Here is a 23,587-nt window from a genome sequence, read left to right on the forward strand (position 1 = left end):
TTCACTTTGTAATGGCATTCATGAGAAGTAAAAAACAAGGAAATCAGCGGATCCGAGGAAAAGTTGCATGCCTGGTTATTAGAGTGCTTGTACTGTGGCGGAACTATGGGGAGAATTTACCCCCCCCCTCCCTCTTTACAGCCGCCAAAAAGAGAAAAATAACAGGAAAAAAACAATACAAGATGCCTGCCTGTTAATACCCCGCTATCTTGACAGCTCAACCCCCGTCAGCCAAACCTGGATTGCCCCCTGAACAACTGAATCAACTTTTGCTCAACTTCATGTTTTCAGAATAGAAAAATGAGAATACACCAAACCTGTACAATACCATCAAAAACTTTCTAGCATTTTGTTTCACGCAAAGCTGCATTTTTTTAAAACTTGATTGAAGTTTTCTTAATTTTTTTGTGCCTCTTAAAAATTGTGGCTTACCATGTGCTCCTGTGAGATTCTCATGTCAGTATTCAGGTTGTACTGGGCGCTGCCGATGCTGAAGTGAGTGGTCAGCTCAAACTGTCGGTTTGGAAGGTAGGTGTTGTCGACTTGGAATGTGACGTCGTAGGCTTCCGATTCGGTCTCTGAGGATCCTGTGGCCAGGTTGAAGACAATGTCTAGATGCTGGTCCTGCGGGGTGGAGATGATGACGTGAACGTTCTGGGTGTTGGAGCCGTTGGTGTACACCGTGTTGATGGTCATCTGTGCTTCTCCTTTAGATTTCAGGGTCAGCATCACGGTGTGGGTCTTGGGTGACTGGCCGGCCCTGGTGTAAGCCACGTCAGCCTCGGCCATGGGGTCGGTCTCATCGACACGGTAGACCTTGACGTTGGGGTGGAAGGAGTCGGCGTCCTGGATGTGAACAGTGTGGATACGATACCCGTAGCCGAAGTAGTTGACGGTGGTGTCCACATCATAGGCCTTCTGGTTGCTGTCCGAGTTATTGGTGAAGACGGTCGTGCTGGAATAGATGGGCTCCTCTGAGACTAGGACGGAGAAGGCTGTGGTGTAGGAGGTCAACTCGATGTAGCTCACGCTGCCTTCCGTCTTGATGACGTTGTCCGGGGAGGTGAGGGTCAGCACCAGCTTGTTGGAGACGGTCTGGTCTTCTGTCTTGTTGGTGTATTCCACGTTGAGCTCAAAGTTGTCCGGTTTGGCATTCAGGGCGCCCATCTTGACGGAGGTCGTGCCCTGGATGATGCCCGAACCCAGGTCGAACTTGGCCATGTTGAAGATGCTGACGCGGCGTTTCTGGGTCTCGAAGGACGTGGTCAGCTCCTTGTGGGTGACCAACTCGTTGCCTTTGTCCTGGTAGTTGATGGTCATAACGAAGGGCTTTTCTTGATCGGGGAAGTACAGCAGACGGGTCTCGAAGTCGAAGCTGGTCTGGGCCAGGTCAAGGGTCCCGTTCCACTGGACGTCCTTCATGACGGCCAGCGGGGTTCTGAGGATGATTCGGACCTCGTGACGGTCGGTTCTTTCAATCAGGCTGTTCTTTCCATCCTTCTCGTCAGCTCCCGGTGTCTTCAGGTCGTAGTCGACTTTCAGGAAACAGACGGGAATCTTAGCTCGGTGGATGGTAAGCTGAGTGTCAACGTTGCCGCTGATCATACTGAAGATGAATCGGTAGTCATACTCGGGCAGCGGATAGGTCATATTTTGGGTGACGTCGTATGTCACGTCATACCTTCCTGTTTCTTCATTTGTGACCAAGGTCATGATGGTATTTTGGTAGTAAACCAGCCTGCTATTGAAGTGTACTGACTGCTCCTGTTTGGACGACAGCCCAGTCTTGGAAGACACTTGAGAGATGGCAAGACTGAAATCCTTCTCCGGGATTTCCACATCGGCAAAGATCTTCATGTAGATCATGGGAAGCATGTCTATGCCAAGGGCCACTGTCTGGCTGTAGCCAGACGTGAAAGCCTTGGTGTTTCCCCGGGTGACGTTGAACCCGAAGTTAACATCGCTGTTCTTGTTGCTGGCATGTAGCACCACCGAGATGGGGCTCATGGGGCGAGTGAGGTTGAAGGAAGCATCCAGATTGATGTCGGGGCGGCTGGAGATCACGGTGTGGTTGGTGAAATCTATACGATAAGCAAACAGGGACTGGTCAATGAGGGATGCGGAGGCCCCATGGGAGACATCATATCCTCTCTTCCAGGCGTACCAGTCGACGGTGACACGTCCTAGAGGGTAGGTCAGCAAGGTGTTGAAGTCGTAACGCTCCAGACCCGTCTCCTCATCTGACGTCGGGGTGTAGTTAATGCCGAAAGTTGCCTGCTGGTCCTCCCAGTGGAGCGCCGTGTTCAGGACGGCCCGGCCGCCCTTGACGATGTCCCAGTCCTCCTGTATAGCGTAGCGCCACGTCTGGCTCCGCAGGGAAGCCTCGAAGTCGCCCTTGATGGGCTCCTGGCTCAGGGTGCGGGTGCGCAGGCCGGCGTTCAGCACCTCCAGCTCTGAGGTCTTGTTGAGGACGGTGAAGGAGAAATCCACCGGGTGGGTGGCGTTGGAGATGGCGTGCTGCTGGAACTCCAGATGGATGTTGTTGGCTGGGTTGCGGATCTTGAAGTTCAGATTCTCGATGGTCTGAGTCTCGGAAGATTCCCACGTGAGGAGATGGCTCATGACAACCTAAATAATTACAAACAAAAAAATAGATAGATAATGCAGTAGCCTCTTTGACTGTGGATCCAAGCATTTTGTTCATTTCTAATAACTAGTGGAGTGCCTGTTGAAAATGTGCCTGTTCGGAAGGGGCAAATTGCTTGACCACTGGTTTTGGTTGCCTGCAGCGTTTTTGAGAACTGCTCATGCAAACAACGCACACGATTCAATGGTGTTGTTTTCACAGGTTGAACGCACACTCACAGGTTGAATGCACATTTTTTCACATGTGGACAGACACACAGAGATTTCTCGAATTATAGTAAGAAAACATAGGGAAGAAAAGTGTGCCTTTGTTTATTTACCAGTTGTTGATAATGGAATAGCCCTCCCCCCAGTGAAGAACCCATTGTTGATAATGGAATAGCCGCCCAGTGAAGGTCAGTTGGCTTTATATAACTGACATACAGATCCTTGTCATTTGATTGGTGGAACTCACATCACGTGACATTTCTTATTGCTCCCATTTACGCCGCAGCTCAAAAAGTACTATCTGCCCATGGGGAATGGGAAATACTATTGAACAGATAGGATCATGACGCGGTATTTGTGTGCAAATGCATGCTGGTGTGCGTAGCGCGTATTGTTCCAAAGAGCCAGCGCAACAGCGTTGGGTTCAAACTTTTTTGTGAAGGGGTGGTTTGGAAGAGAGAAATACATTTTCCTCCAGTTTTGTATTGAAATAAAAGTTCAAATATATCAAATGACAAGGATCTATATGTCAGTTATATAAAAAAAATATTGAGCGGCTTTAAATTGTGAAATGGGAGGAATATTATCGTTTGGTAAAATCTGGACTTTTCCAGTTCACTCGGCTTCGCCTCCTGAAATGGAAAAGTCCAGATTTTACCTTTCGATAATATTCCTCCCATTCCACGCTGAGCCACTCAATATTTGTATACTATGCACGCACACATAGGCCAAATCTTTTATAAGAGGCAAATGGGGCCAAATTGCAGCTTTTTGAAGAACCGGACATCCAAACAACTTCAAACTTGACACTGCAAATTCAGGAGTCCTGAGCAGTACACCTGCCGATTTTCAACTTCATACAGCGCCCGGTTCTGAAGATTATCGAAGTACAGACAGACAAACACAGATACACAGAGATTCCTGGAATCATAGTTACATAATACTAGAGGTGAGCATTTACAGATATGAAAATCGGGTACACGCACGCAGTGTGTCCCTCACAAGCGCTAAGCACAAAAAAATTTGCTTAGCACAAAAGAAGTCTGACTTATAAAAGCAGGTTACCAGCCAAAACTCCATGCGATGTATATTGCTCGCGATTAGTATTGAGCTGTTGTTTGCTACAGCATGAAAATCACCTGGAGTTTTGGCTGGTAAACTGCTTTTATAAGCCAGACTTTTTTTTGTGCTGAGCAAATTTGTGTGCTAAGCAGTGCCGTGAAATTGGCCTTTAGGTCGGAGGACTTTACACACTGCTCATAAACAGTTGATGGCATTCTGATGGAGTCTGTAAAGCCTTCTGACCAACCTCGTTCCCATGGGTACGAGATCTTGCTGCGCCATGTTGTTTCCCATCATGCCTTGCGGGAACTCAACCCTTGGAATTGTGTAATTTAAATGTGTCAAAATATGGCACATTATAATTAGGCTGCAGTTTATCCGTTTTACGTGCCGACGCCATCTTTAAAATGTTGAAAGTTGTGTTTTTGAAGAATCAATGCTTTCAAACATAAGGTTTGGACGTTGCGTTATTTGGCAAAGATTTGTACCCCTTTCGTCCCTTTACAACCGCAGATACAGGGGTTTTTTTTAAGCGAAAAACGAGGCTGCCATAATCCATATCGTACAGGCATCGCGCAGTTTTTAATATTCGTACGTGACGTGACATGCAAAACACGCGAGCGCATTATGGGCGCGCCTGACGTGCAATCTTCGAAATGCCTGCGCAGTACGCTCTGAATAGCCAGTCAGCATCGTTTACGAGTACATCACGGCCGGGGGTTAGTGAAGGAAGGCGCACGAGCCCATGGAGTCGAGGCTGCCTTCTGACCGATTTTATTGAAAGTTTAAGATCTTGACTAAAAGACTAACGGTACCTTTGTATCTTGGCTGCACTCTTCTCCGTTGTATCTGTAGCACATCTTGCTAGTCGCTTCGGAGGAACGCGAGGTGCCGGTGTACTCGTACTCAAACAGGAAGCTCAGGAGAGGGTAGCGAGCGAACATCCATTCCGTCTTCAAGTCCCACTCCTTCTGATCCTGGGGATGGGAGGGTGGGGCAACCATAAGACAGGAGATATTATCTCCTATAAGTAATGGATACTATTCGCAGTCCGTGTATTTTCATGAAATATTCCGACATATGTGACCTGTTCTGTCAAAATCTGACTTTTCTGGGCATAAGGTCAAAAATGAGATTTTTTGCATATTGTTAAAGTATGTTCTTTTTCCTTTTAATAGGTGGTTTAATTTTTGAAACCGGTCATTCCTGGGCAGAGTTATGCTATTTTGAAGTTCATTGTGCCGAAAAGTAGAAAACGGAGAAAGTGGCCACGAACGTCACAAAACAGTAATTTCTTTAACTGATATACCTTAACAAATCATCAAAAGTACTATATTGAGAGTTCAAATTAGGGTTTCAAACTTTTATAGTATATTTTAGACATGTTCAGGATTACAAATATGCAAAAATTTGAAAATCGAAAAAAATCACCCCAACAGCGTTTTTTTGCCCTATCTTAATTTCAACCTCTGCCCAGAAGCGTCTGCTTTTGACACAACAGGTCACATATTGCCGAAAAAAAAAACCCCAAAAAAATCGCGGTTATTTTTCAACTCTTGGAGAGCAGCTCGCAGAATCTGTCTTGCATATAAGGTTGCAGACCAGTAAATAAACTGCCATAGACCCCTAATGATAAATGCCCCCGCTTCAAAAATTCAGGAAAAATACTCACAACTCTCCAAGGTGTTCGAGACACACATCAAGTTAAAGCTTATTTCATCATCTTTCATTTTCTTTTCAATTTTTTGGGGGTTAACTGATGACTTTTAGGAGAAATTTCCATCCAAAGATGATCATCCCTTAAAATGGTCCTGAAGCCCATCGCCATTTTGAAAATGACGCCTACACTCCTTTGCAAAATAGAGCGCTTTTAGGGCTCCAATTTCATCCAAATTGCACAGAACTACAAGCTCACAGTCCTGTGCACAGCCTCCACCCATATTTTTTACAAACCCTCAAGTTCATGGCCCACAATATGCTCAAATGGCAAAGAATTTGAGGGCATTGCAAAATCGTGATTTGGCCGGCGTAGGCGATTTTGGACCGATTTACTGGTCTGCAACCAGAACGCATAGGTCAAAGGGAGTATGAAACGCCTTAATGGTAATCACATTACTGCCCTCAATTTAACAGAAAGTGAAACATGGTTTATTAATTAAGCTGTAGTATAATGTGTGCCACAAATATCCTTTGGGTTTTTAATTGTCCCCCTCTTAAAAAGCTATTTGACATCCCTTTTGAGTTATTTTTTATAATGAAAAGTGCCGTTCTTTAACCATGCTCTTTCAGACAACTGAGGGCGCTGTTGCTGTGATATCATTTCAGGAAGACACTGTTCAGTTTAGGGGTTTTCTGTTCAATCTGTGAACCAAAAATTTGCTCATTGAAAACATGTGTGAGGAAGGGTCGCTTATTGGCTGAAAAAAAAAAATTATGACAGCGAAGTATCCAAAATTCTGGCAACTTTTTGTGCTGAAATAGCTGTAACATTTGAGGTTTCTACCCGGAATGACATCACAATATTTTTTAATGAATATGGAATTTCAAATTAGCATAAAAACCCCAAAAGGCACAAAAATGTCCTTAAAAATTGCAAAATGAAAATGAAAATTGAACATAAGGATAAATGGCACACAAAAGGTGCATTTTCAAGGATTGCATTAAAAAAAATCACATTGCATTAGCCCTTAATGCATTACGATAATTTCGCTGGCTTTTTCCGTGTCGGCCAATATTCACGCTGTATTGTACCAAAATAGTTTAGAGGTTTAGACGAACCTCTGTTGTCTTGTTGGTGTATTTGGCGTTGATGACGATGTCCCTGACAATCGCGCCATTGACGAGTCTCAGGACCGTGGCATCCACGTTGATGATGTTGTCTCGTTTCTGCTTCTGCCAGGCGGCGGTAACATTCACGTTGACGTAGCGGCCGCTGATCTGAAGGTCGCTGCTGTAACGCACCTTCCTTGAGCTCTCGGTCTTAACGACGTCACCTGCGCGTACAACCAGGATATCAGGATACAATCACTTCCTTGCTGAGGCACTTTAGAATAATTTTGTAATTATAATTCCTGTCTTTATTAACCCCTTAAGGACGGGAAGCGGTCATGGCCGCGGCCGCTAATCCTCATTGGAATGCAGTTGCCAGCTGTGGTATGCCGTGGCACACGGCTAGTGGGTAGTTCCACAGCTGCTGCTTTTGTGCAGTCCCGCTACCACACAAAGGCTGTGCAGTCATGCGGGCCACTTGCTCTATGTGTGGAGGAATGTCCCCATTACACCCCATCCTTAAGGGGTTAACAAAACAAGACATGTGTAAAGAAAGGTCATTAATGTCACAATCACAGGATTCATTGAATAGCAAAGTGAGAAGACAGTAAGGCGAGGCAATAGAACTGGAAACCAATTATTTAAGAGGAAAAAACATTAATCGATTAAAGATAAACAATTCAATAAACGAAAAATTAATCAAGGGAACTGGAACTGGTCATGAAGGAAGTTCGAGAGAAAGACGAGAGGGATCAGTCATCCACTCTGTCGATCCAGACTGTTGTATATTTGGAGTAGAATGTAACAAAAGATGACACCACAGCTATTTTGGAAAGGAGAGTGATAGATTTGTTGATTTCTTGTTTAGTCTGGGCGTGGAACACAGATTTGAAACGTTTTTTGTTGTCGGGGTAAGTTAGGCACAATTTTGTAGGAGTACAATGTTGAAACATATTACAAAGGATCATTTGCATTTGTTCCAAAAGTAACCTACCGAATTGTTATCTGTCATTATTTGCTGTCATTTAAAATCAAGAAATGAATGTGATTTCCAATGATCAGCCAATAAGCCAATTAGGTATTCAAAAATAGTCTGGAACACAACAAGATTCGATGTTTTGGTTTTTTTCGGGATAACTGCGGCAGATAAATGCACACAAGGCTATGAGGGACGCGGTGACCAAATCTGCATTCTGTAAAATTTTTCCCGCAATCAAAAAGAGATGGAAAGTTTCGTTTGCACATAAGTTTGGACACACAAGACACCTAAACACTTCCGTGTCCAAACGTTTTTTTAGCAAAATGTTACTTTAGAACACGACGATCTGTTCAATTTTGCTGGTACCCTGCTATGCTTCTGCATGCATACGATGAAATGTTTATCCCCCCCAAAAATTTGTCAAATCTTGATGAGCACATGCGCAGTTGGAATACCTAACTGGCTTATCGACTGATTTTTGGAATAAACAGCACCATCGGCGAAATCGTGATCAAAAAGGTTGTGCATGCTGCATGGCTTTTTGCTGTTCTCTCGAAAGGTGTAATATCCGCTGAGCTGAAACTTCAACAGGTTAGATTTTGAAAAGTCTTCTTCGGATTTTCAGTGGTGTTATTATTAGAAAGGAACAAAATGCATGAAAAGCAAATGATCCTATCAAGTGGAACGCCGCTATAACGAACTTCATGGGATCCACAGAAATTGTTCGTAATAGCGATCGTTCAGTATAGCAATTTTAAGCTGCCAGTGCTCCGGTACTCACTTTTCAATAAAAAGCGCCCTTCATAACTTCGCCCTGCATGCCCTGGTAGTTACTGAAAGACGACTTTGAACACGTGCCGACTATTGTATTATGTAATTACACAGTTTTTGAGCTTACTACCTACATCAATGGGTGGCTTTCCCCTTCTATTCCTTGGGGAAATAATAGCCACTTGTCGCTTTTCTGTTGACATTTTTCAACAACAATGTTCGGTACGTTTTGCACACAGAAATCGGGAGCCAAGGATGATGTTTGGTATAGCCGCATGTTCGGTGCAGCGGTGTTCGGTAGGGCGACATTCCACTGTATGCCTTTTAACAAATGTCAAGGTATTATGGGAATATGCTAATCTTAAGGGGAAAAACAGAAGCCTACGGACCTGATACGGTAAAAAGAGCGGTCCGCGGGCTGTCCAGCGACATCCACATGTTGACGCGCGTCTGCTGGCCGTCCCGCACGCTGATGGAGCTGCGGTACGTCAGCACGTTGCCCCGCGGGCTGGTGATGTCCATGCGCGGGTAGAAATTGATGACGGGATCGCCGTCCGCCACGGTCGGGCGGGACTCGACCTCCGCGTCCAGCGTGTAGACGCTGGTCTTGTCCAAGGTGAGCGAGGTCTCCAGTTTGCGCAGCATTGGGTTGTTCACGACCTTGCCTATTTGGGGGATAACAATTCAAGAACAAATTCACGGCTGACATCAGAAATTAAGACAAAACAGGGATGACTCTTATACAACCATATGTGCCACCCACCAATGGCTGTATATCTACTTCTTTTTTTTCCTTCGTTGTCTTAAAGGGAATATACAACATTTGCTTTTGCTGTAATTTTCAGAAATGGATGATTTGGGGAGTTGGTTTATAGCAAATATTGTTACACTGACTTGTTTGACGTTTTGGGTTCAAAGATGCTGGGAAAAAACCCAAACCAATCATGTTATTGTAGTCTGGTTCCCTGACCCCACTTAAGTTGCAACGGAGCAATTTATAGATGTCGGGGAATTGTACGGTCAGGGAATCAGTCTAGCTGGCTTGTACCCGTTCACAGGGGTGTAATCGCTTGCAAAGAAAATATGGACTAACGAAATATGATAAATCGGCCGACCAGCGTTGGAAATTGATACAAAAATACCACTTTTCTTGGAAATGTCAGCACACCAGGTGCCATGATTTCACAGAATGCTATACACTGTCATTCACTAACAGTTCAGTAAGGTATTTCGTGACAATTTGGTAGTTTCATTTTTTGATGTTTGCAAATGTTGTATATATTCCCTTTAATAATGGAGTATTAGTCCTTGCTTAAATTTGCTGGGTGACTCCAAAAAAAATTGCACCCTGAAACTTATGCCTTTTTTCATAAACGTGAATTTTTATGTTTTGGACATGTTGGATGTCAGATTAAAGCTGAGAGTTTTTTTCTTTCAAATACTGAAAAAAAATCATGAAAACAACACTTTGGGTTGCTGAGAAAATGCTAATTATGTAACACAACTCCTTTTTGGTCCATTCCAATGGCATTACCACAGTTGATAGGGATTTACACTGTACCTATTGGTGCATGAAATGCATGTAGCGCATTGTGTCTTAATCCTTACCAACAACGTGGCACATAATATGACAGGAGAACAAATGAATTCGATGGAAATACCTTTAATTTTCCACCTGAACAGATATCTTATCCTTTTTAGTCCTATTTTAAACCTTTTCAGCATCATAAATATGTCTAGACATTAAGGAAATTGCACAAATGAAAGACAATTGCACAGTGGGCTTACGGTAAGATGTTTCACTGTTTGAAGCACCATTGGAAAGGATGAAAAATAAGTACTTTTACATAAGGCCAAAAAAAAAAGTCTCCGGTTTCTGGTATGCGCGCGCGTCGCCGTAGCCATGTGCGTCGGGAAAATGAAAAAGTTTTTTTTTTCAATGAAAGATGATGTCTCAAAACTGCCATACTCACTGGTTTGACTGGAATCCTGCTGCTGCACAATTTTAACGTGTTTTTAGATTGGGTTATGGTCGAGAATAAGCTTTATGTGGCCTCTCTGGACTCCCATATATTTTCACTAAGTTTAGTCGAGGACCATTTGCAGTCATCAGCTGACATTTGAAGCAAAAAAATCAGGTAAAAAAACAAACAAAGCCGCGTCGCCGCACCACTTTTTGGGCAAGCTCCATACCAGAAACTGGAGACTTTTTTTGTGTGGCCTAATTGGCATTTTCTCATCAACCCAATGTGTTTTCATGATTTTTTCAGCATTTATAGGGGGGGGGGGGTGGCGGGAATGGAACTTGTACATGTACTTACCATACAAATCGATGGTTTTGATCGGCGTGATGACATTGAAATTCAGCTCCTTGTCGTTGCGATTGAAGGAGACGTCAACTTGGAAGGTGCGAGGGATGTCCGTGTCTGGGGCTCCAAACATCAGGTGGAACCGATCAGTGATTACTTGGGTGCCTTTAACCGTCTCCTGTGAGGTAGAAGAACAAAGTGGCAAAAAAGGAACCGTTACGACGAAGCTTTATCGACCAGTAACACATTCATAAGGGACCGTGACCATTCAGCCCTGGTATGAAAAGGGCCCCCCGGTACCCCGTCCGGTCCAAAGCCAGTTCAGTCTTCAGCCCAGTCTCGTCCGGTACATGGTCCTGTCTGACCAGAAGTTTTGAAGTCAGTCAGGCGCATCAATTTATTGCCCTTCAGAGAACGTCAAGAGCAGAACAATAGCAGACTTACCGGATTAAAGATAAAATCCTTCCAAACGCCTTGGTAATTTACGGTCCCATTGTGCGTGAAACCGCATGGCAGGGGTTTTGATCTGTGCCGACGAAAGTGTTCTATTGTTCCGCGCTGAGAGATGAAAACCACAAGCGGGTTTCTTCTGGGATATATTACATGTGTCAATACTTGCAAACAATAGACCCCACCCCAGGATAGAGGAGTTTCTGATTAGCAACCGGACGAGCTCCTGGGCCGGTAGCTGGGACGGTACGAGAGGACTTCTTGGAGGGGATGAGCTAACCGGGGGGCCCTTTTCATACCGGGGCTGAATGGTCACGGGCCCTAACCTGATGAAGTTTTAGCTCTGTGAATGCTGTTTATTCCGAGAAATACTCTTGGATCTTGATTTCAATTCAAAAGTTGCCAAGTCATAGTTTGAATTGCGCCTGAAATCAGCATCTGGAATACAGGGCGAGTAAACAAAAACAAAACCCAAATGTCGGGACCATATTTTTTTAGTGAAGTTCTGCACGTAGCACTTTCAAAATCTAGGATATAAAAGCCCAATTCATAAGCTTTGTTTTAGTACAAGAATCATTCAAATCACTCATGTACTTTTCAAGTTACGGAATTTTAAACACAACCACCGTTTTAAGGTTCTGTCCATGGATCACAAAAAAGTTCAGTGTTCTTTCAGCAAAACGAAAACAAATCACATAGGGATGTGTGTGAATTGTTTTCATTTGGATGATAGAACGCACGCCTTGTGTGATCCGTGGACAGAACTTTAAAACGGTGGTTGTTGTGTTTAAAACTCCGTAACTTGAAAAGTACATGAGTGATTTGAATGATTCTTGTACTAAAAGAAAGCTTATGAATTGGGCTTTTATATCCTAGATTTTGAAAGTGCTACATGCAGAACTTCACTAAAACAATGGTCCCAACATTTGGGTTTCGTTTTTTTTTTACTCACCCTGTAAATGCTGTCTTCCAGCCGATTGCAGCTACGTAAGATCACACACTGAACTGACGAATAATAGCAACCGCGTGAGTGTGCGCATCGTGCCAACGCTTGCATGCAACTTCGGGGATTCCAAAAGTTACAACCCAACTACTAATGGAATTTCCAAAAACTGAGTCGCTTGACTCATCTTCTAAGTGACCTTCTTTTATCATTTTCTTCCAGCTGACTGCATGCCAGAAAGAATAATTTCACAGGGAGTTTATGCCCTTACAATTAAACCAAGTAAGTTTTTTTGACAATAATTTTGTCTTTCGGATAGCTGCAAATAAACCACTCTTCATTTAACATTTAGTGACATGTATAACTTTTGGTTGCCATAGGCACCAGAGTTCACTCTGGCTGTGCTGCGTTTGCGCAGTGTGACGTGTGTGACCTCTCACTTATCGTTTTCATTCTGCTTTGTGCAAGTTTGATTCCAATGTTGAAAGTTTCCTCAAAAGTTTTATTCAGTCAATTGATGTGTGCTTCAGCCTACTGACGTTCCAGAAGTTTGTTAACCATTGGAGTGCAGGTACATGACGAACTTGTGAGTTTTGAGAGCATTAAAACTTGTGCATTTTGTGTGCAGGTTTTCACGATATTCAAGAGCAGACACGAGGCTTCATAAACAGTAGTAGAACTCATTTCGGGAGAAAACACACATTGCTACAAACACAACATTTATTTATAGAAAGACTGTTTACCTTTTCTAGTCCGTATGATCCTTCCAGCTTCCAGGTCTTCAGAGAGGGGTCGGTCTTCTCAAGAGTTACCAGCATATGACCAGGGCCGGTCAGAGGGTACAGTGGGTATTCCGCCTGCAAGAGGGACAATTAAAAACAAAACAAAGGTGATAACGGAACTTGCCCTCTGATCAACAAATTGAATAAAACTCAAGAAAGGAGGGTCACACCACAGAGGCAAAAGGGCACTTAACCCTTTCAGCAAAGGGTTGAGATTGGGGGAAAATGACAGTGTCGCATCAAGTCATTTTTTCAAAAGTCAATTCAAATCGAGAGTCAAATTGTCACAAGTCAAGTCAAGAGTCGATTTTTCCTGAGTCAAGTCAAGTAACATGTCGGTTTTTTTTTCAAGTCAAGTCACAAGTCTTGAGTGATTTTTTTCATGATTCACGTGACACACGTGCCCTTTCTCTGATGTTCTTTATTGAAGATACAAGTCTTTTGTTTGCAATATCTGCATACAAGTTAGGAATTGTGCCTAATTGACACCTAGCTAGCTACATGTAGGCCATGTAGAAGACCATGGTCCAGTGGTTACGGTGTTTGACTCACGCACGATGGTGCGTGGGTTCGAACCCTGCCAGGAACATGGTGTTTGTGCCCTTGGGCAAGACACTTAACTACAATTGCCTCTCTCCACCCAGGAGTATGAATGGGTACCTGTGAGGGTCGAGGACCGATTGAGCGCTGATATCGGCTGCCGCGTGGTCTCATGGCCTGATGAATGGGGTAATAATTGTAAAGCGCTTTGAGATTGTTGATACGATGGAAAGCGCTATATAAGCACTACGATTATTATTATTATTTATTATTGCATGTACGTCAGGGCCCGATTTCACGGCGCTGTTAAGCACATGATTTTCTGCTTACAGAGCCTCTGTCTATTTCATGGAGACCGTAAAAGGCACGCTTATTTCAGGGGAAAAATTTGCTCAACTTAGTGACGCAACAATAGAAAATCTGTGTTTACTTACACTGGCGTAGGATTTAGGGAAGGCGACTTCCGCACAGACCTGGCCGCCGAAGTACTTGGTGGTCAGGGATCCCGAGCAGAAGGATCTCTCAAGACGTTCGGGGATTCCGGGCAGCTCCAGAGACTCGTCCTGAAGCCGGAGATAGATGCTGGAGCTGTGTGTGGGAACAGATACAAAAATTAACCCTCCTGGTGTTTAAACAGTCGCAGACAGTCAAAAGCTAAAAAGATTAACCCTCTTGCTGTCTGAACAGTCACAGACAATCAAAAAAGTTATCCTCTTCCCAGTTATGCCTTTTACACCGGCTAGTCACCAACAGTCAGTTCATATTTCAAGCAAGCACCGTACGTGACTAATCAAATTCAGTCAACAGACAAAAACATGCAAGTGGTAGGCACTAGGCACAGCTGGCTTATCAATCACCTACAGTCAAAGTATAGCTGTATCAAATAGTACATAAACAGCCGGTCAATCCTGCTTTATGTGGGCTTTTAACCCCAAAATCCGTCCGTTTTTGAAAATTACAGCAAAAGCAAATGTTGTATATTCCTTTTAATGCGAATTGTGACTGGCTCCTCAAAAAAGGGTATTAAGTTGCTCTGAGCATTATTGTGTTATGGCCCGCTCAACATTGAGAGGGTGAAAATTTGGTCAAAATGTGATTTCCGTTTTTTTATCATGCATGACATCTTTAATGCCTACAGTTTCAGGTTTTAGGTTTCATTCACAGATATGTTGATTTTGATTAACTAAGTGGGAAAAAAAATACATTGTTCTGTTGTTCTACAACAAAGCCAGCTATTTCAAAGCCCGTTTTCTCAGTTGTGTAATCTGAACTCCAAGGAATTAATTAAAATGCAAATACGTCACATCTCCAGAACGAGAGGGGCTATGGAGTTCTATTATATACCAAATGAAAGCTTACATCGTTGGCTTTCCAACCATGTATATTACTCAATTTTGCAACATAATACCTTTCTATTGTGGAGCCGGTCACAATTTGTCAAAGCCAATTTTGCTGTTAATGTTTTGCGACATTAAATTCTGTTTACAATAACATAAAAAACGAATCAGTCTTGACTTCAATGCCAAATTCATTACCCTGCATTCTTAAAGAAAAATATTTTTTTTAGCCTTACCTGACGTCGATAATCTCTTGTTTCTGGTCAGGAACGTTGACTTCCAGCACGAAGGCCTTGCCTTTACTGACTTGGATCTTGCCGCCCAGGGAGATGGAGGAGTGCAGGCGGGAGACGTGGTTGAGACCGGAGCGCGTCTGGCGGGCCGTCACCTCCATGCTGGAGCTCACCTCCAGAGCAGCGCTGGACAAACAGACCCCAAAAACATTGCTTTTTTAAAATCTTTATTGCAATGTTATTTGACTACCAACAAAATTTCAAGAAATCTTGAGCATAGCTGCCAACTTTTAAAGATCCAAATGAGTAATCAACCCGCGCCGTCATTTTCAACTGCGCGTACATTAACAGTGCATGTAACAGTTATATACCAATATTATGTATAGGTACATGGTTAACAGCATTACCCCAGTACTTGGGGCCCAAATCCATCAAAGTCAACCTACTAAATTGATGCATGTTTTTAATGTTTGGTCAAATTGTAAACAAAGGAAACAAACAAGGCCACCAGTCAAGATTATAAATGGACCCCCAATAAACCCTACAAAGGGTCTGTGTACAGTGTACTCATATGCATCTCATTATACACACATGCATCTCATTATGTACATAAACCAACATGAGGCATGCATTTGCACTGGGGGCAATCTCAAATCCACAACACACATGAAAAGTTGCTGGCCAGCAACTTTTAACCCTCCGGGGGAAACATGCATTGTCAGCCTTGTTATTACTTGGGTCAATCTTGGTCAAGACCCCCATTGGTTTGTTAACAGTATGCCAGGGGGTGAGAAAGAACATTTTGACTGATTGTGACCTCTTAAATAGAAGGAGGGTTAAAAAACCAAATCTCTGCTGTTTTACTGGACCAAATCCATCAGACTCCACCAGAGGTTCCTCAGGCCTTCTGGACCAAGTCCATCAGACCCCACCAACATTAAGTGAAGCTGGCTGGACCAAATCCCCCAAAATCCCCAAAACATGGGGGATGGATTTTGATGGACTTGGGGTGGTTAGGGTTATCTGTAGTGCACTGTAGGATATTTTGAGGGGGAAAAAAAAGTACTTACTTTTTTTTTTAAATTTATTTTATTGCGCTTGCAACACAGATTTTACTGCGCTTTTTCATCAATTTCGTTGTAATTCAATTTTTTCAAATTAAATTTTGCGGGGAAAAGATCGTCAGAAAAATTGGAATTTTGGAATTCGGATTTCTGATTAAAATTGAAAAAGTTTAATTTCTGTACCTGGGCTCGACCACACCGTTGATTTCGAAGCTCCTCGGGGCCATCAGGATACCGCGCATGTCAATCTTGCCTTCCGTCTTGACCTTCATGGAGACGGTGCCATTGATGGCCAGCTTCAGGGGCAGACCCATGGCGGTGGGGGTGGTCCAGGAACCGTCCAGCAGCAGGGCGTTCTTGCTCAGCTCGTGGGTCTGCTCCTTGGCCAGGTTCATCAACAACTGGGATGGGTGGGGGGATGGGGAGGACAACAGGGTCAGTAAGCTTTTCTCAAACCAAGGTGTAGCTGAATAAGCCAGTTTAACTCTTTCGCTACGGCGAGCCGCTGACAGTGGCACATACAAATTGTACAGGTCGTACGGAGAGCCGCTGGCAGCGGCTCGGTTGCGTCGCTATGAATAAACAGGGTATCCCCATGACTTGGGCCATATCTACATAATTTATATCGTATAACCTCTGACCCTAGTTTGAGCCGCTGCCAGCGGCTCTCCGTCTGGCCGGGGTGCGCTTTTGGTTATTGCGAGCAGTTTGTTTACGGAGATACATTTAAAGATGGCGGCGCTCACAACGACGCTCGGCGGAATTTTCAGCTTTTAATTCCGTCCAGTTGGGACAAAAAAGGTAAATTAAATTCCGTAGCGAAAGAGTTAAGTATTCCTACTGCACTTGAGTCAGGTTGGCATAGCGGTTCTTTCCTCGCCTTCCACCGCTGTGACCTGGGCTCGAATCCCACCTGGGCCAACATGAGATTGGGTTTTCAGTCCCTGCCTGATTCCATTGGCTTTCCCTGGAGGTTTATCCTCCCACTACTAAAACTGTAATTTCTTCATTGTCTCCTCTCTACAGGTTTCTTCAGGCTTGCCAGCTACAGTGCCTAGGGCACTTTTGAGGAATCCTTGGTTTCATTACCGGAAATAATTAATAACAGCACATCACGATAACAATATTTCTTTTGTGGATAAACAAGCTGCGGTGCAAAAATAAAATTTACAGAGGGTACCAACAAACTTCCAGGAAAAAAAAATCTTGCTCTGCATCAAGTGCAAAATTATAAAAACTTTGCACTTTGTCGGTTTTTTGGTCTTTGACACAATAAGTCACGACAGAAATGACTGAGAAATTAATTGAACTTCCGCAGTTTCATTAAAAATTACATTGAATGATAAGAATCTCGGCAGTTTGAGAAGACAGAAAATGCAAATTTGAAAGCAGAGATGCGCAGGCTTTGGTACCTTCATTGGGTTCATGCTGGATTTCATCTCCGTCAGCCTGTTCTTGATCTTCGCCAGGTCCATGTAGGCCAGCTCGTTGCCGAACACCTTGAGGTAGAGGGAGGCGTGGGGGTGGTCCTCAACATTGGCATGGTACTGAAAGAAAATCAATCCCCCCCAAAAAATTTTAATTAAAAGGCACATAGGTACATTAGGAATTACTCGACAAAATGCACTTATTGATTATATAGGTCTCGTTCAAATGACGTCATTTCCTACAGATCATCCACGTGCATCGGCATTTTGAGCGTCAACTTGCATAACACGCATCAGATGCGTCGTATTTCGAACACATTTGAAGCAACAAGCGCGCGTGATAGGAACATTTCCAACACTGCGTAATGCGTGCTAGAACTGTTCTTTGGCTGTTTTGGTGAACTTAGAACAATATTGAAAACTTACTGTCTGTTTTAGTACTGTTTTTAGGGACTGACAATTCTTTTGAAAAGTATTAATTACCTCTGACTCGATGTCGTTGATGCTGGTCTCCCTGATCAGGTGTCGCTTCTGGCGAGCTCCGGGCAGCCCCTCCCTCATGAAGTAGACCAGGAGGTCGTCGTACATGGCCTGGGTCATGCCCTTGGGCATGCCGGCGGGCATGGGCTCACCGGGGATGGGCAGCGGCAGCTTGCCGCCGAAGATCTTCTGCTGGAACTGCATCATGCGCAGCAGCTGGTTGTACATGTCCAAGGTGATGCCGTCGGGAAGGCCCTCGGGCAGGGTATCCTCGGCAGCCGGGGCGTCGGGCAGGTTGTCCAGGAAGGCCTCCTGCTGCTTCTGCTGGTACTCCTTGAAGAGGTCCTGGACCGAGTTCTCCTTGAGGTAACCCCGGGGGCCGAAGAAGGACTCCAGGAATTGGTGCATTCCCTCCATGCGACCTCCAATCTGAAAAAAAAAAAAACCACCAAAAATCAATATTCATAAGAGATGGAAAAATTGGAAAATAGGCCTAACAAAAATCTGTCTCCAAAATCTTGGCCACGTCGCAGTATATTAACTTCGTGCCCAATTTCCAGACACCATTTACTGTTTTTGGTTATTTTTTTTTTTAGATCCCAACGAAATTTTATGATGTGGAAAATGTTCAGTGTTTCCATAAAATTAAAAAACCTGAATTAAGGTTAGCCCCTTTCACTTAATTGATTATACACTCGACCAAAAAAGAAAGTCTCCCTTAATACTTTTTGTTTAACTCAAAAGCTATTGGGCACCTCTTTATCAAATTATGACTGATCAGTACAAAAATTCTCTAGCAATCCAGCCATACTCTTTCTTTGGCCCAAAACAGTGATAATGTGTACAAATTTATGCAATTTATGACAAATGGTACCAAAAAAAGTTGCACTTTTGTATATTTGCAAGGTGAGTGTGAACCACAACTTGCACGTATACAAAAGTGCAACTGTTTTTGGTATCACTTGTCATAAATTGCATAATTTTGTACACATTATCACTGTTTTGGCCCAAAGAAAGAGTGTGGTTGCATTGCTAAGGAATTTCTGTACTGATTAGTCGTTATTTGAGCGAGAGGTGCTCAGCAGTTATTGAGTTAGACAAGAAGTATTGGAAAGGGGGGGGGGGGGGACTTTCTTTTTTGGTCGAGTGTATTTCTGGATCTAGGGACCCAAACGGAACAGGGTAAAAATGAGTGGATTGAGAAATAGTCAGGCTTTAGTGTAATATATCATTTCATTGATGAAAACAACATTTAACAGTTTTAATTATTTGTTTTCTGAATGTTGCACTTTTTTTGGCACTCTCTGTAGTTACCTCGAAGAGGTTGACAGCGTAGCCGAACAGCGACACGGTGTTGTTGAGCTTCAGCTCGCGGGGCAGGAAGGACTTCTTCGAGAAGACCATGTCGGCGTCAATGGTCAAGCCACTTGCGATATCATCTAGACGAAAGCAATTAAAGGAGCAAATTAAAACAGAAAAATGACAAAATGACAAAGCTGAGCAAACAAAAGTGAGACAGAATTTCAGAACATTGCAATGACATGACTCGGCAACTTTTGAATTGAAATCGAGATCCTAGAATATTGTTTTTTCTGAATATGTTTTTTTCAGCATTTTAAAACCTTTGTCAGGTTAGTTGTTAAAGGGAATATACATCATTTGCTTTTGCTGTAATTTTCAGAAATGGATGGAATTGGGGGGTTGGAAATATAAAGCAAATATAGTTACACTGACTTTTTTGAGGTTTTGGGTTCGAAAATGCTATAAAAACCAAGAAAAACAATCATTTTCCTGTAGTCTGGTTCCCTGACTCCATTTAAGAAGAAACAGAGCAGTTTACATACATTGGGGAATTGTAAGGTCAGGGAACCAGTCTAGCTGGCTTGAACCCGTTCACAGGTGTGTAATCGATTGCAAACAAGTGCGATGGTCAACTGGGGCCAGTATTTGAAAAAAAAAAGCCAGTTTTTTCCAACGCTGGTCGGCCGATCAGCGTTGGAAATTGATACAAAAATACCACTTTTCTTGAAAATGACAGTATACCAGGTGCCATGATTTTACAGGATGCTTTACACTGTCATTCACTAACAGTCCAGCAAGGTATTTCAAAATGATTTGGTAGTTTTATTTTTTGATGTTTGCAAATGTTGTATTTTCCCTTTAAGCACCCTTCTTCAGATTTTGAGCACTTTTGTTGCTTCAAACGAAAAAAAAATGCACATTTGTCCACGTGCAAGACTAGTAGCGAGTCTTATTCAAACTCAAGTCAAAGAGACGTTCATGGCCATTAAATTTGAGAGGAATTATCTCTCAAAATAATGTAAGTGCTAACCTCAGATCTACACAAATGATAACAGAGAATCTAGTGTCCATTTAATTTACGAAGTACCGTCCATAAAGTTCATTTTATGCAACCATTCCGTAGCACAATGTACATACAGTCGTATAGTCCACTCGCGAATCGAAGTGTTCGTGAGCGTGCGTACGTTCCCCGTTGAGTTAGATTAACGATGGAATCGAAGTTCAGAAAGTCGCCGAAAGTTTGTTGAAACCGTGTCCAAAAGTGGGGAGCAGGACGTAACCAATCTGACACCATGTAAATGCTTGATGCTACTTAAAGGATGATGCTTGATTCTAGGCGATTATGTTCTCAGGACACGTTGATCTGGGTTACTTTATTAGCAGCCATTAATGCAAGACCTTCAGACTGGTCGATAGAGGGCGCTAGACCAACTATCGTTACAGTCAGGATCTCTGGTGTACCGTCACTTCTGCTTCTCCACTCACCTTTGTACCAGGACAGCTCCACGTTGCGGGACGCCGTGCGCAGGTCCAGCTTGAGGTTGGTTCCCATGATGCCGCTGTCCTGCACCCAGCGCTTGAGGTGCTGCTTCTGCGGGTCGCTGGTCTCGTTTAAGTTGGACAGATGGGTCCAGACGTAGGACCCAACTACACAAAGGAAGACAGACAAATACATTGCATCAATAAGGCCAAAAAAAATAATAAGTCGGTCTCTGGTCAGCGCACGCGTCGATTTTAATCATGCGCGTTGATCTTTTTTTCCCCCAAAATGTTCCGCGGTAGCTCCAACAGGGCCCTGTATTTCTGCACCTTCTCAATTTTTTTTTACCAGAGAGCACCAAGGAATGGGAAATTGCACCAAGGCAAATGATCGAAAGCACCAAGGCAAATTATGGAGGACACCAATGTACATGAGGACACCAAAAAAGCAAAATAGTACCTACCTTGTCTGTACAATCCAAGCTTGAAGAAAAAAAAAAAAAAAAAAAAAAAAGCCGCGTGGCCGCGTCAATTCCGGCACTTTGGTCTGACCAGAGACCGAATATTTTTTTTTTTTTGCCTAACAGAAACAATGCAGGATACTGTGGTCAACCAAGCGTTTGCCTCACACGTCCTGCAGTTTTTAACACGCCCCTTTTGTCTACATATGCGGTGCCTTACAAACACACGTGCATTTAGAAGCATCCTAAATACTTGTGATTCTCAGGGGGAAAAACCGACTCAATATGAAGTAACCTAAAACAGAGCTCTTCACCGGTTGTAAAACGAAGAATGTTTTGTAATGTCTACACACAGATACCGACTTTTTCCACGAGGCACCGTCGCTTGCAAGCTTTTTTCCATCTGTCACTTGAAAATATTCTTACCATTGCACTCATAACCATTCATTATTTGTATGTTATATAACTGACATATAGATCCTTGTCATTTGATTGGAGGAACTCACATCACATGACATTCATTAACCCATTCACGCCGGGGCTCAAAAAGTACTATCCGCCCATGGGGAATGGGAAATACTTCTGAACAGTTAGGATCATTCTTGTTCCATGACACGGTATTTGTGAGCAAATGCATGCTGGTGTGCGTGTTCAGCGTTGCGCGTAGCGCGTATTGTTCCAAAGAGCCAGCGCTACAGAGTTGGGTTCAAACATTTTCATGAAGGGGTGGTTTGGAAGAGAGAAATACATTTTCCACCAATTTTATGTTGAAATAAAAGTTCAATACCTCAAATGACAAGGATCTATATATCATATACATAAAACAAATATTGAGTGGCTTTAAATTGTGAAATGGGAGGAATATCATCGCTCGGTAAAATCTGGACTTTTTCAGTTCACTTGGCTTCGCCTCGTGAAATGGAAGAGTCCAGATTTTACCTTGCGATAATATTCCTCCCATTTCACTCTGAGCCACTCAACATTTGCATACTAATTCCATCACCGTGTATCAACACCAATTTCTTTACAGAATTTCTTAGGAATTCCAAGCTTTCCCCTACCCATACCTTGATCGCTCTCCTCTTCCATCATGACTTCCTTGACAGCGGCCATGATATCCTCGCTGGGGCAGGTCATGATGGCACGGTAGGCGGCGATACGCAGCTCGCTGTCAAAATGCTGGTTCTTGTACATCCCCTTGGCGTACGTTTGCTGTCCGACCAAATAAGAACATCAAAAGTTGATGAATTTTACGAAAAATTTGCTGAAGAAATTTATTGAAATGTATTTATTGTCTCTTGCAGTTTCTAATCTCCTATAATTGTTGGTGGACCCAATGCCTATTAGGTCAATTAACGTCCTTAATTGAGCTATTTTTGGGTCGATTTAGGCAAGCCTGGTCTTGTTATATTTCAATTTAACCTTTAAAGGGAATATACATCATTTGCTTTTGCTGTAATTTTCAGAAACAGATGAATATGGGGGGTTGGAAATATATAGCAAATATTGTTACACTGACTTTTTTGAGGTTTTGGGTTCAAAAATGCTATAAAAACCAAGAAAAACAATCATTTTCCTGTAGTCTGGTTCCCTGACTCCATTTAAGCAGAAACAGAGCAGTTTACATACATTGGGGAATTGTAAGGTCGGGGAACCAGTCTAGCTGGCTTGTACCCGTTCATAGGTGTGTAATCGATTGCAAACAAGTGCGATGGTCAATTGGGGCCAGTATTTGAAAAAAAAGCCAGTTTTTTCCAACGCTGATCGGCCGATCAGCGTTAGAAATTGATACGAAAATACCACTTTTCTTGAAAATGACTGTGTTTTAGGTGCCATGATTTTACAGGATGCTTTAGACTGTCATTCACTAACCGTCCAGCAAGGTATTTCAAAATAATTTAGTAGTTTTATTTTTTGATGTTTGCAAATGTTGTATTTTCCCTTTAAGCAAGCCTGGTCTTGTTATATTTCAATTTAACCTTTAAACCATAGGCAGTGGAACCGGGACAGGGGTGATGGTTGCATGGTTGTGGAGTCCCCTTGCCCAATTTAGTCCACTTTTTAGTCAACGCTTATTTATTGGTCCTATACATTCAGCTGGGTAAAGTCCCTTGAGGGTTGGACAGTACTTACTACAAAACAATGCAGCGGCCCATAATGATCACCGCTCGCAAATTTTAACCCCCGCGCTTTGTATGCAACGTTTGACCATCAGCAACTGCAAGCAACTGCAGCTGGCACGTGCTTAACTTGACCTGCAAGTTTCGAATATTTGAATATTTATAATAATCGAATACTAAATTATTCGAAATCGGACAGCCCTCGAAGAAGCTAAATCCACAGTCG

At 43.1% G+C, this 23,587-nt stretch overlaps 1 protein-coding gene across 2 annotated transcripts in view; it reads right to left on the reverse strand.

The window, feature by feature from the left end:
* Positions 1–23,587, reverse strand: part of LOC119722369 — a 56,964-nt gene that overhangs the window by 21,436 nt on the left and 11,941 nt on the right. For both annotated transcript variants that reach the window (XM_038192445.1, XM_038192446.1), the window contains exons 11-24: positions 22,309–22,453; positions 20,787–20,948; positions 19,314–19,438; positions 18,003–18,428; positions 17,505–17,639; positions 16,276–16,493; positions 15,032–15,214; positions 13,893–14,046; positions 12,880–12,993; positions 10,756–10,921; positions 8,824–9,099; positions 6,694–6,908; positions 4,731–4,892; positions 433–2,628 (exon numbers count right to left, since the gene is read on the reverse strand). In XM_038192445.1, coding sequence (XP_038048373.1) covers positions 433–2,628; positions 4,731–4,892; positions 6,694–6,908; positions 8,824–9,099; positions 10,756–10,921; positions 12,880–12,993; positions 13,893–14,046; positions 15,032–15,214; positions 16,276–16,493; positions 17,505–17,639; positions 18,003–18,428; positions 19,314–19,438; positions 20,787–20,948; positions 22,309–22,453 — 4,677 coding nt within the window. The remainder of the gene's footprint in view (positions 1–432; positions 2,629–4,730; positions 4,893–6,693; positions 6,909–8,823; positions 9,100–10,755; positions 10,922–12,879; positions 12,994–13,892; positions 14,047–15,031; positions 15,215–16,275; positions 16,494–17,504; positions 17,640–18,002; positions 18,429–19,313; positions 19,439–20,786; positions 20,949–22,308; positions 22,454–23,587) is intronic.

Source organism: Patiria miniata, unplaced genomic scaffold (genome assembly GCF_015706575.1).
Source record: "Patiria miniata isolate m_02_andy unplaced genomic scaffold, ASM1570657v1 HiC_scaffold_15, whole genome shotgun sequence".
Lineage (NCBI taxonomy): Eukaryota > Metazoa > Echinodermata > Asteroidea > Valvatida > Asterinidae > Patiria > Patiria miniata.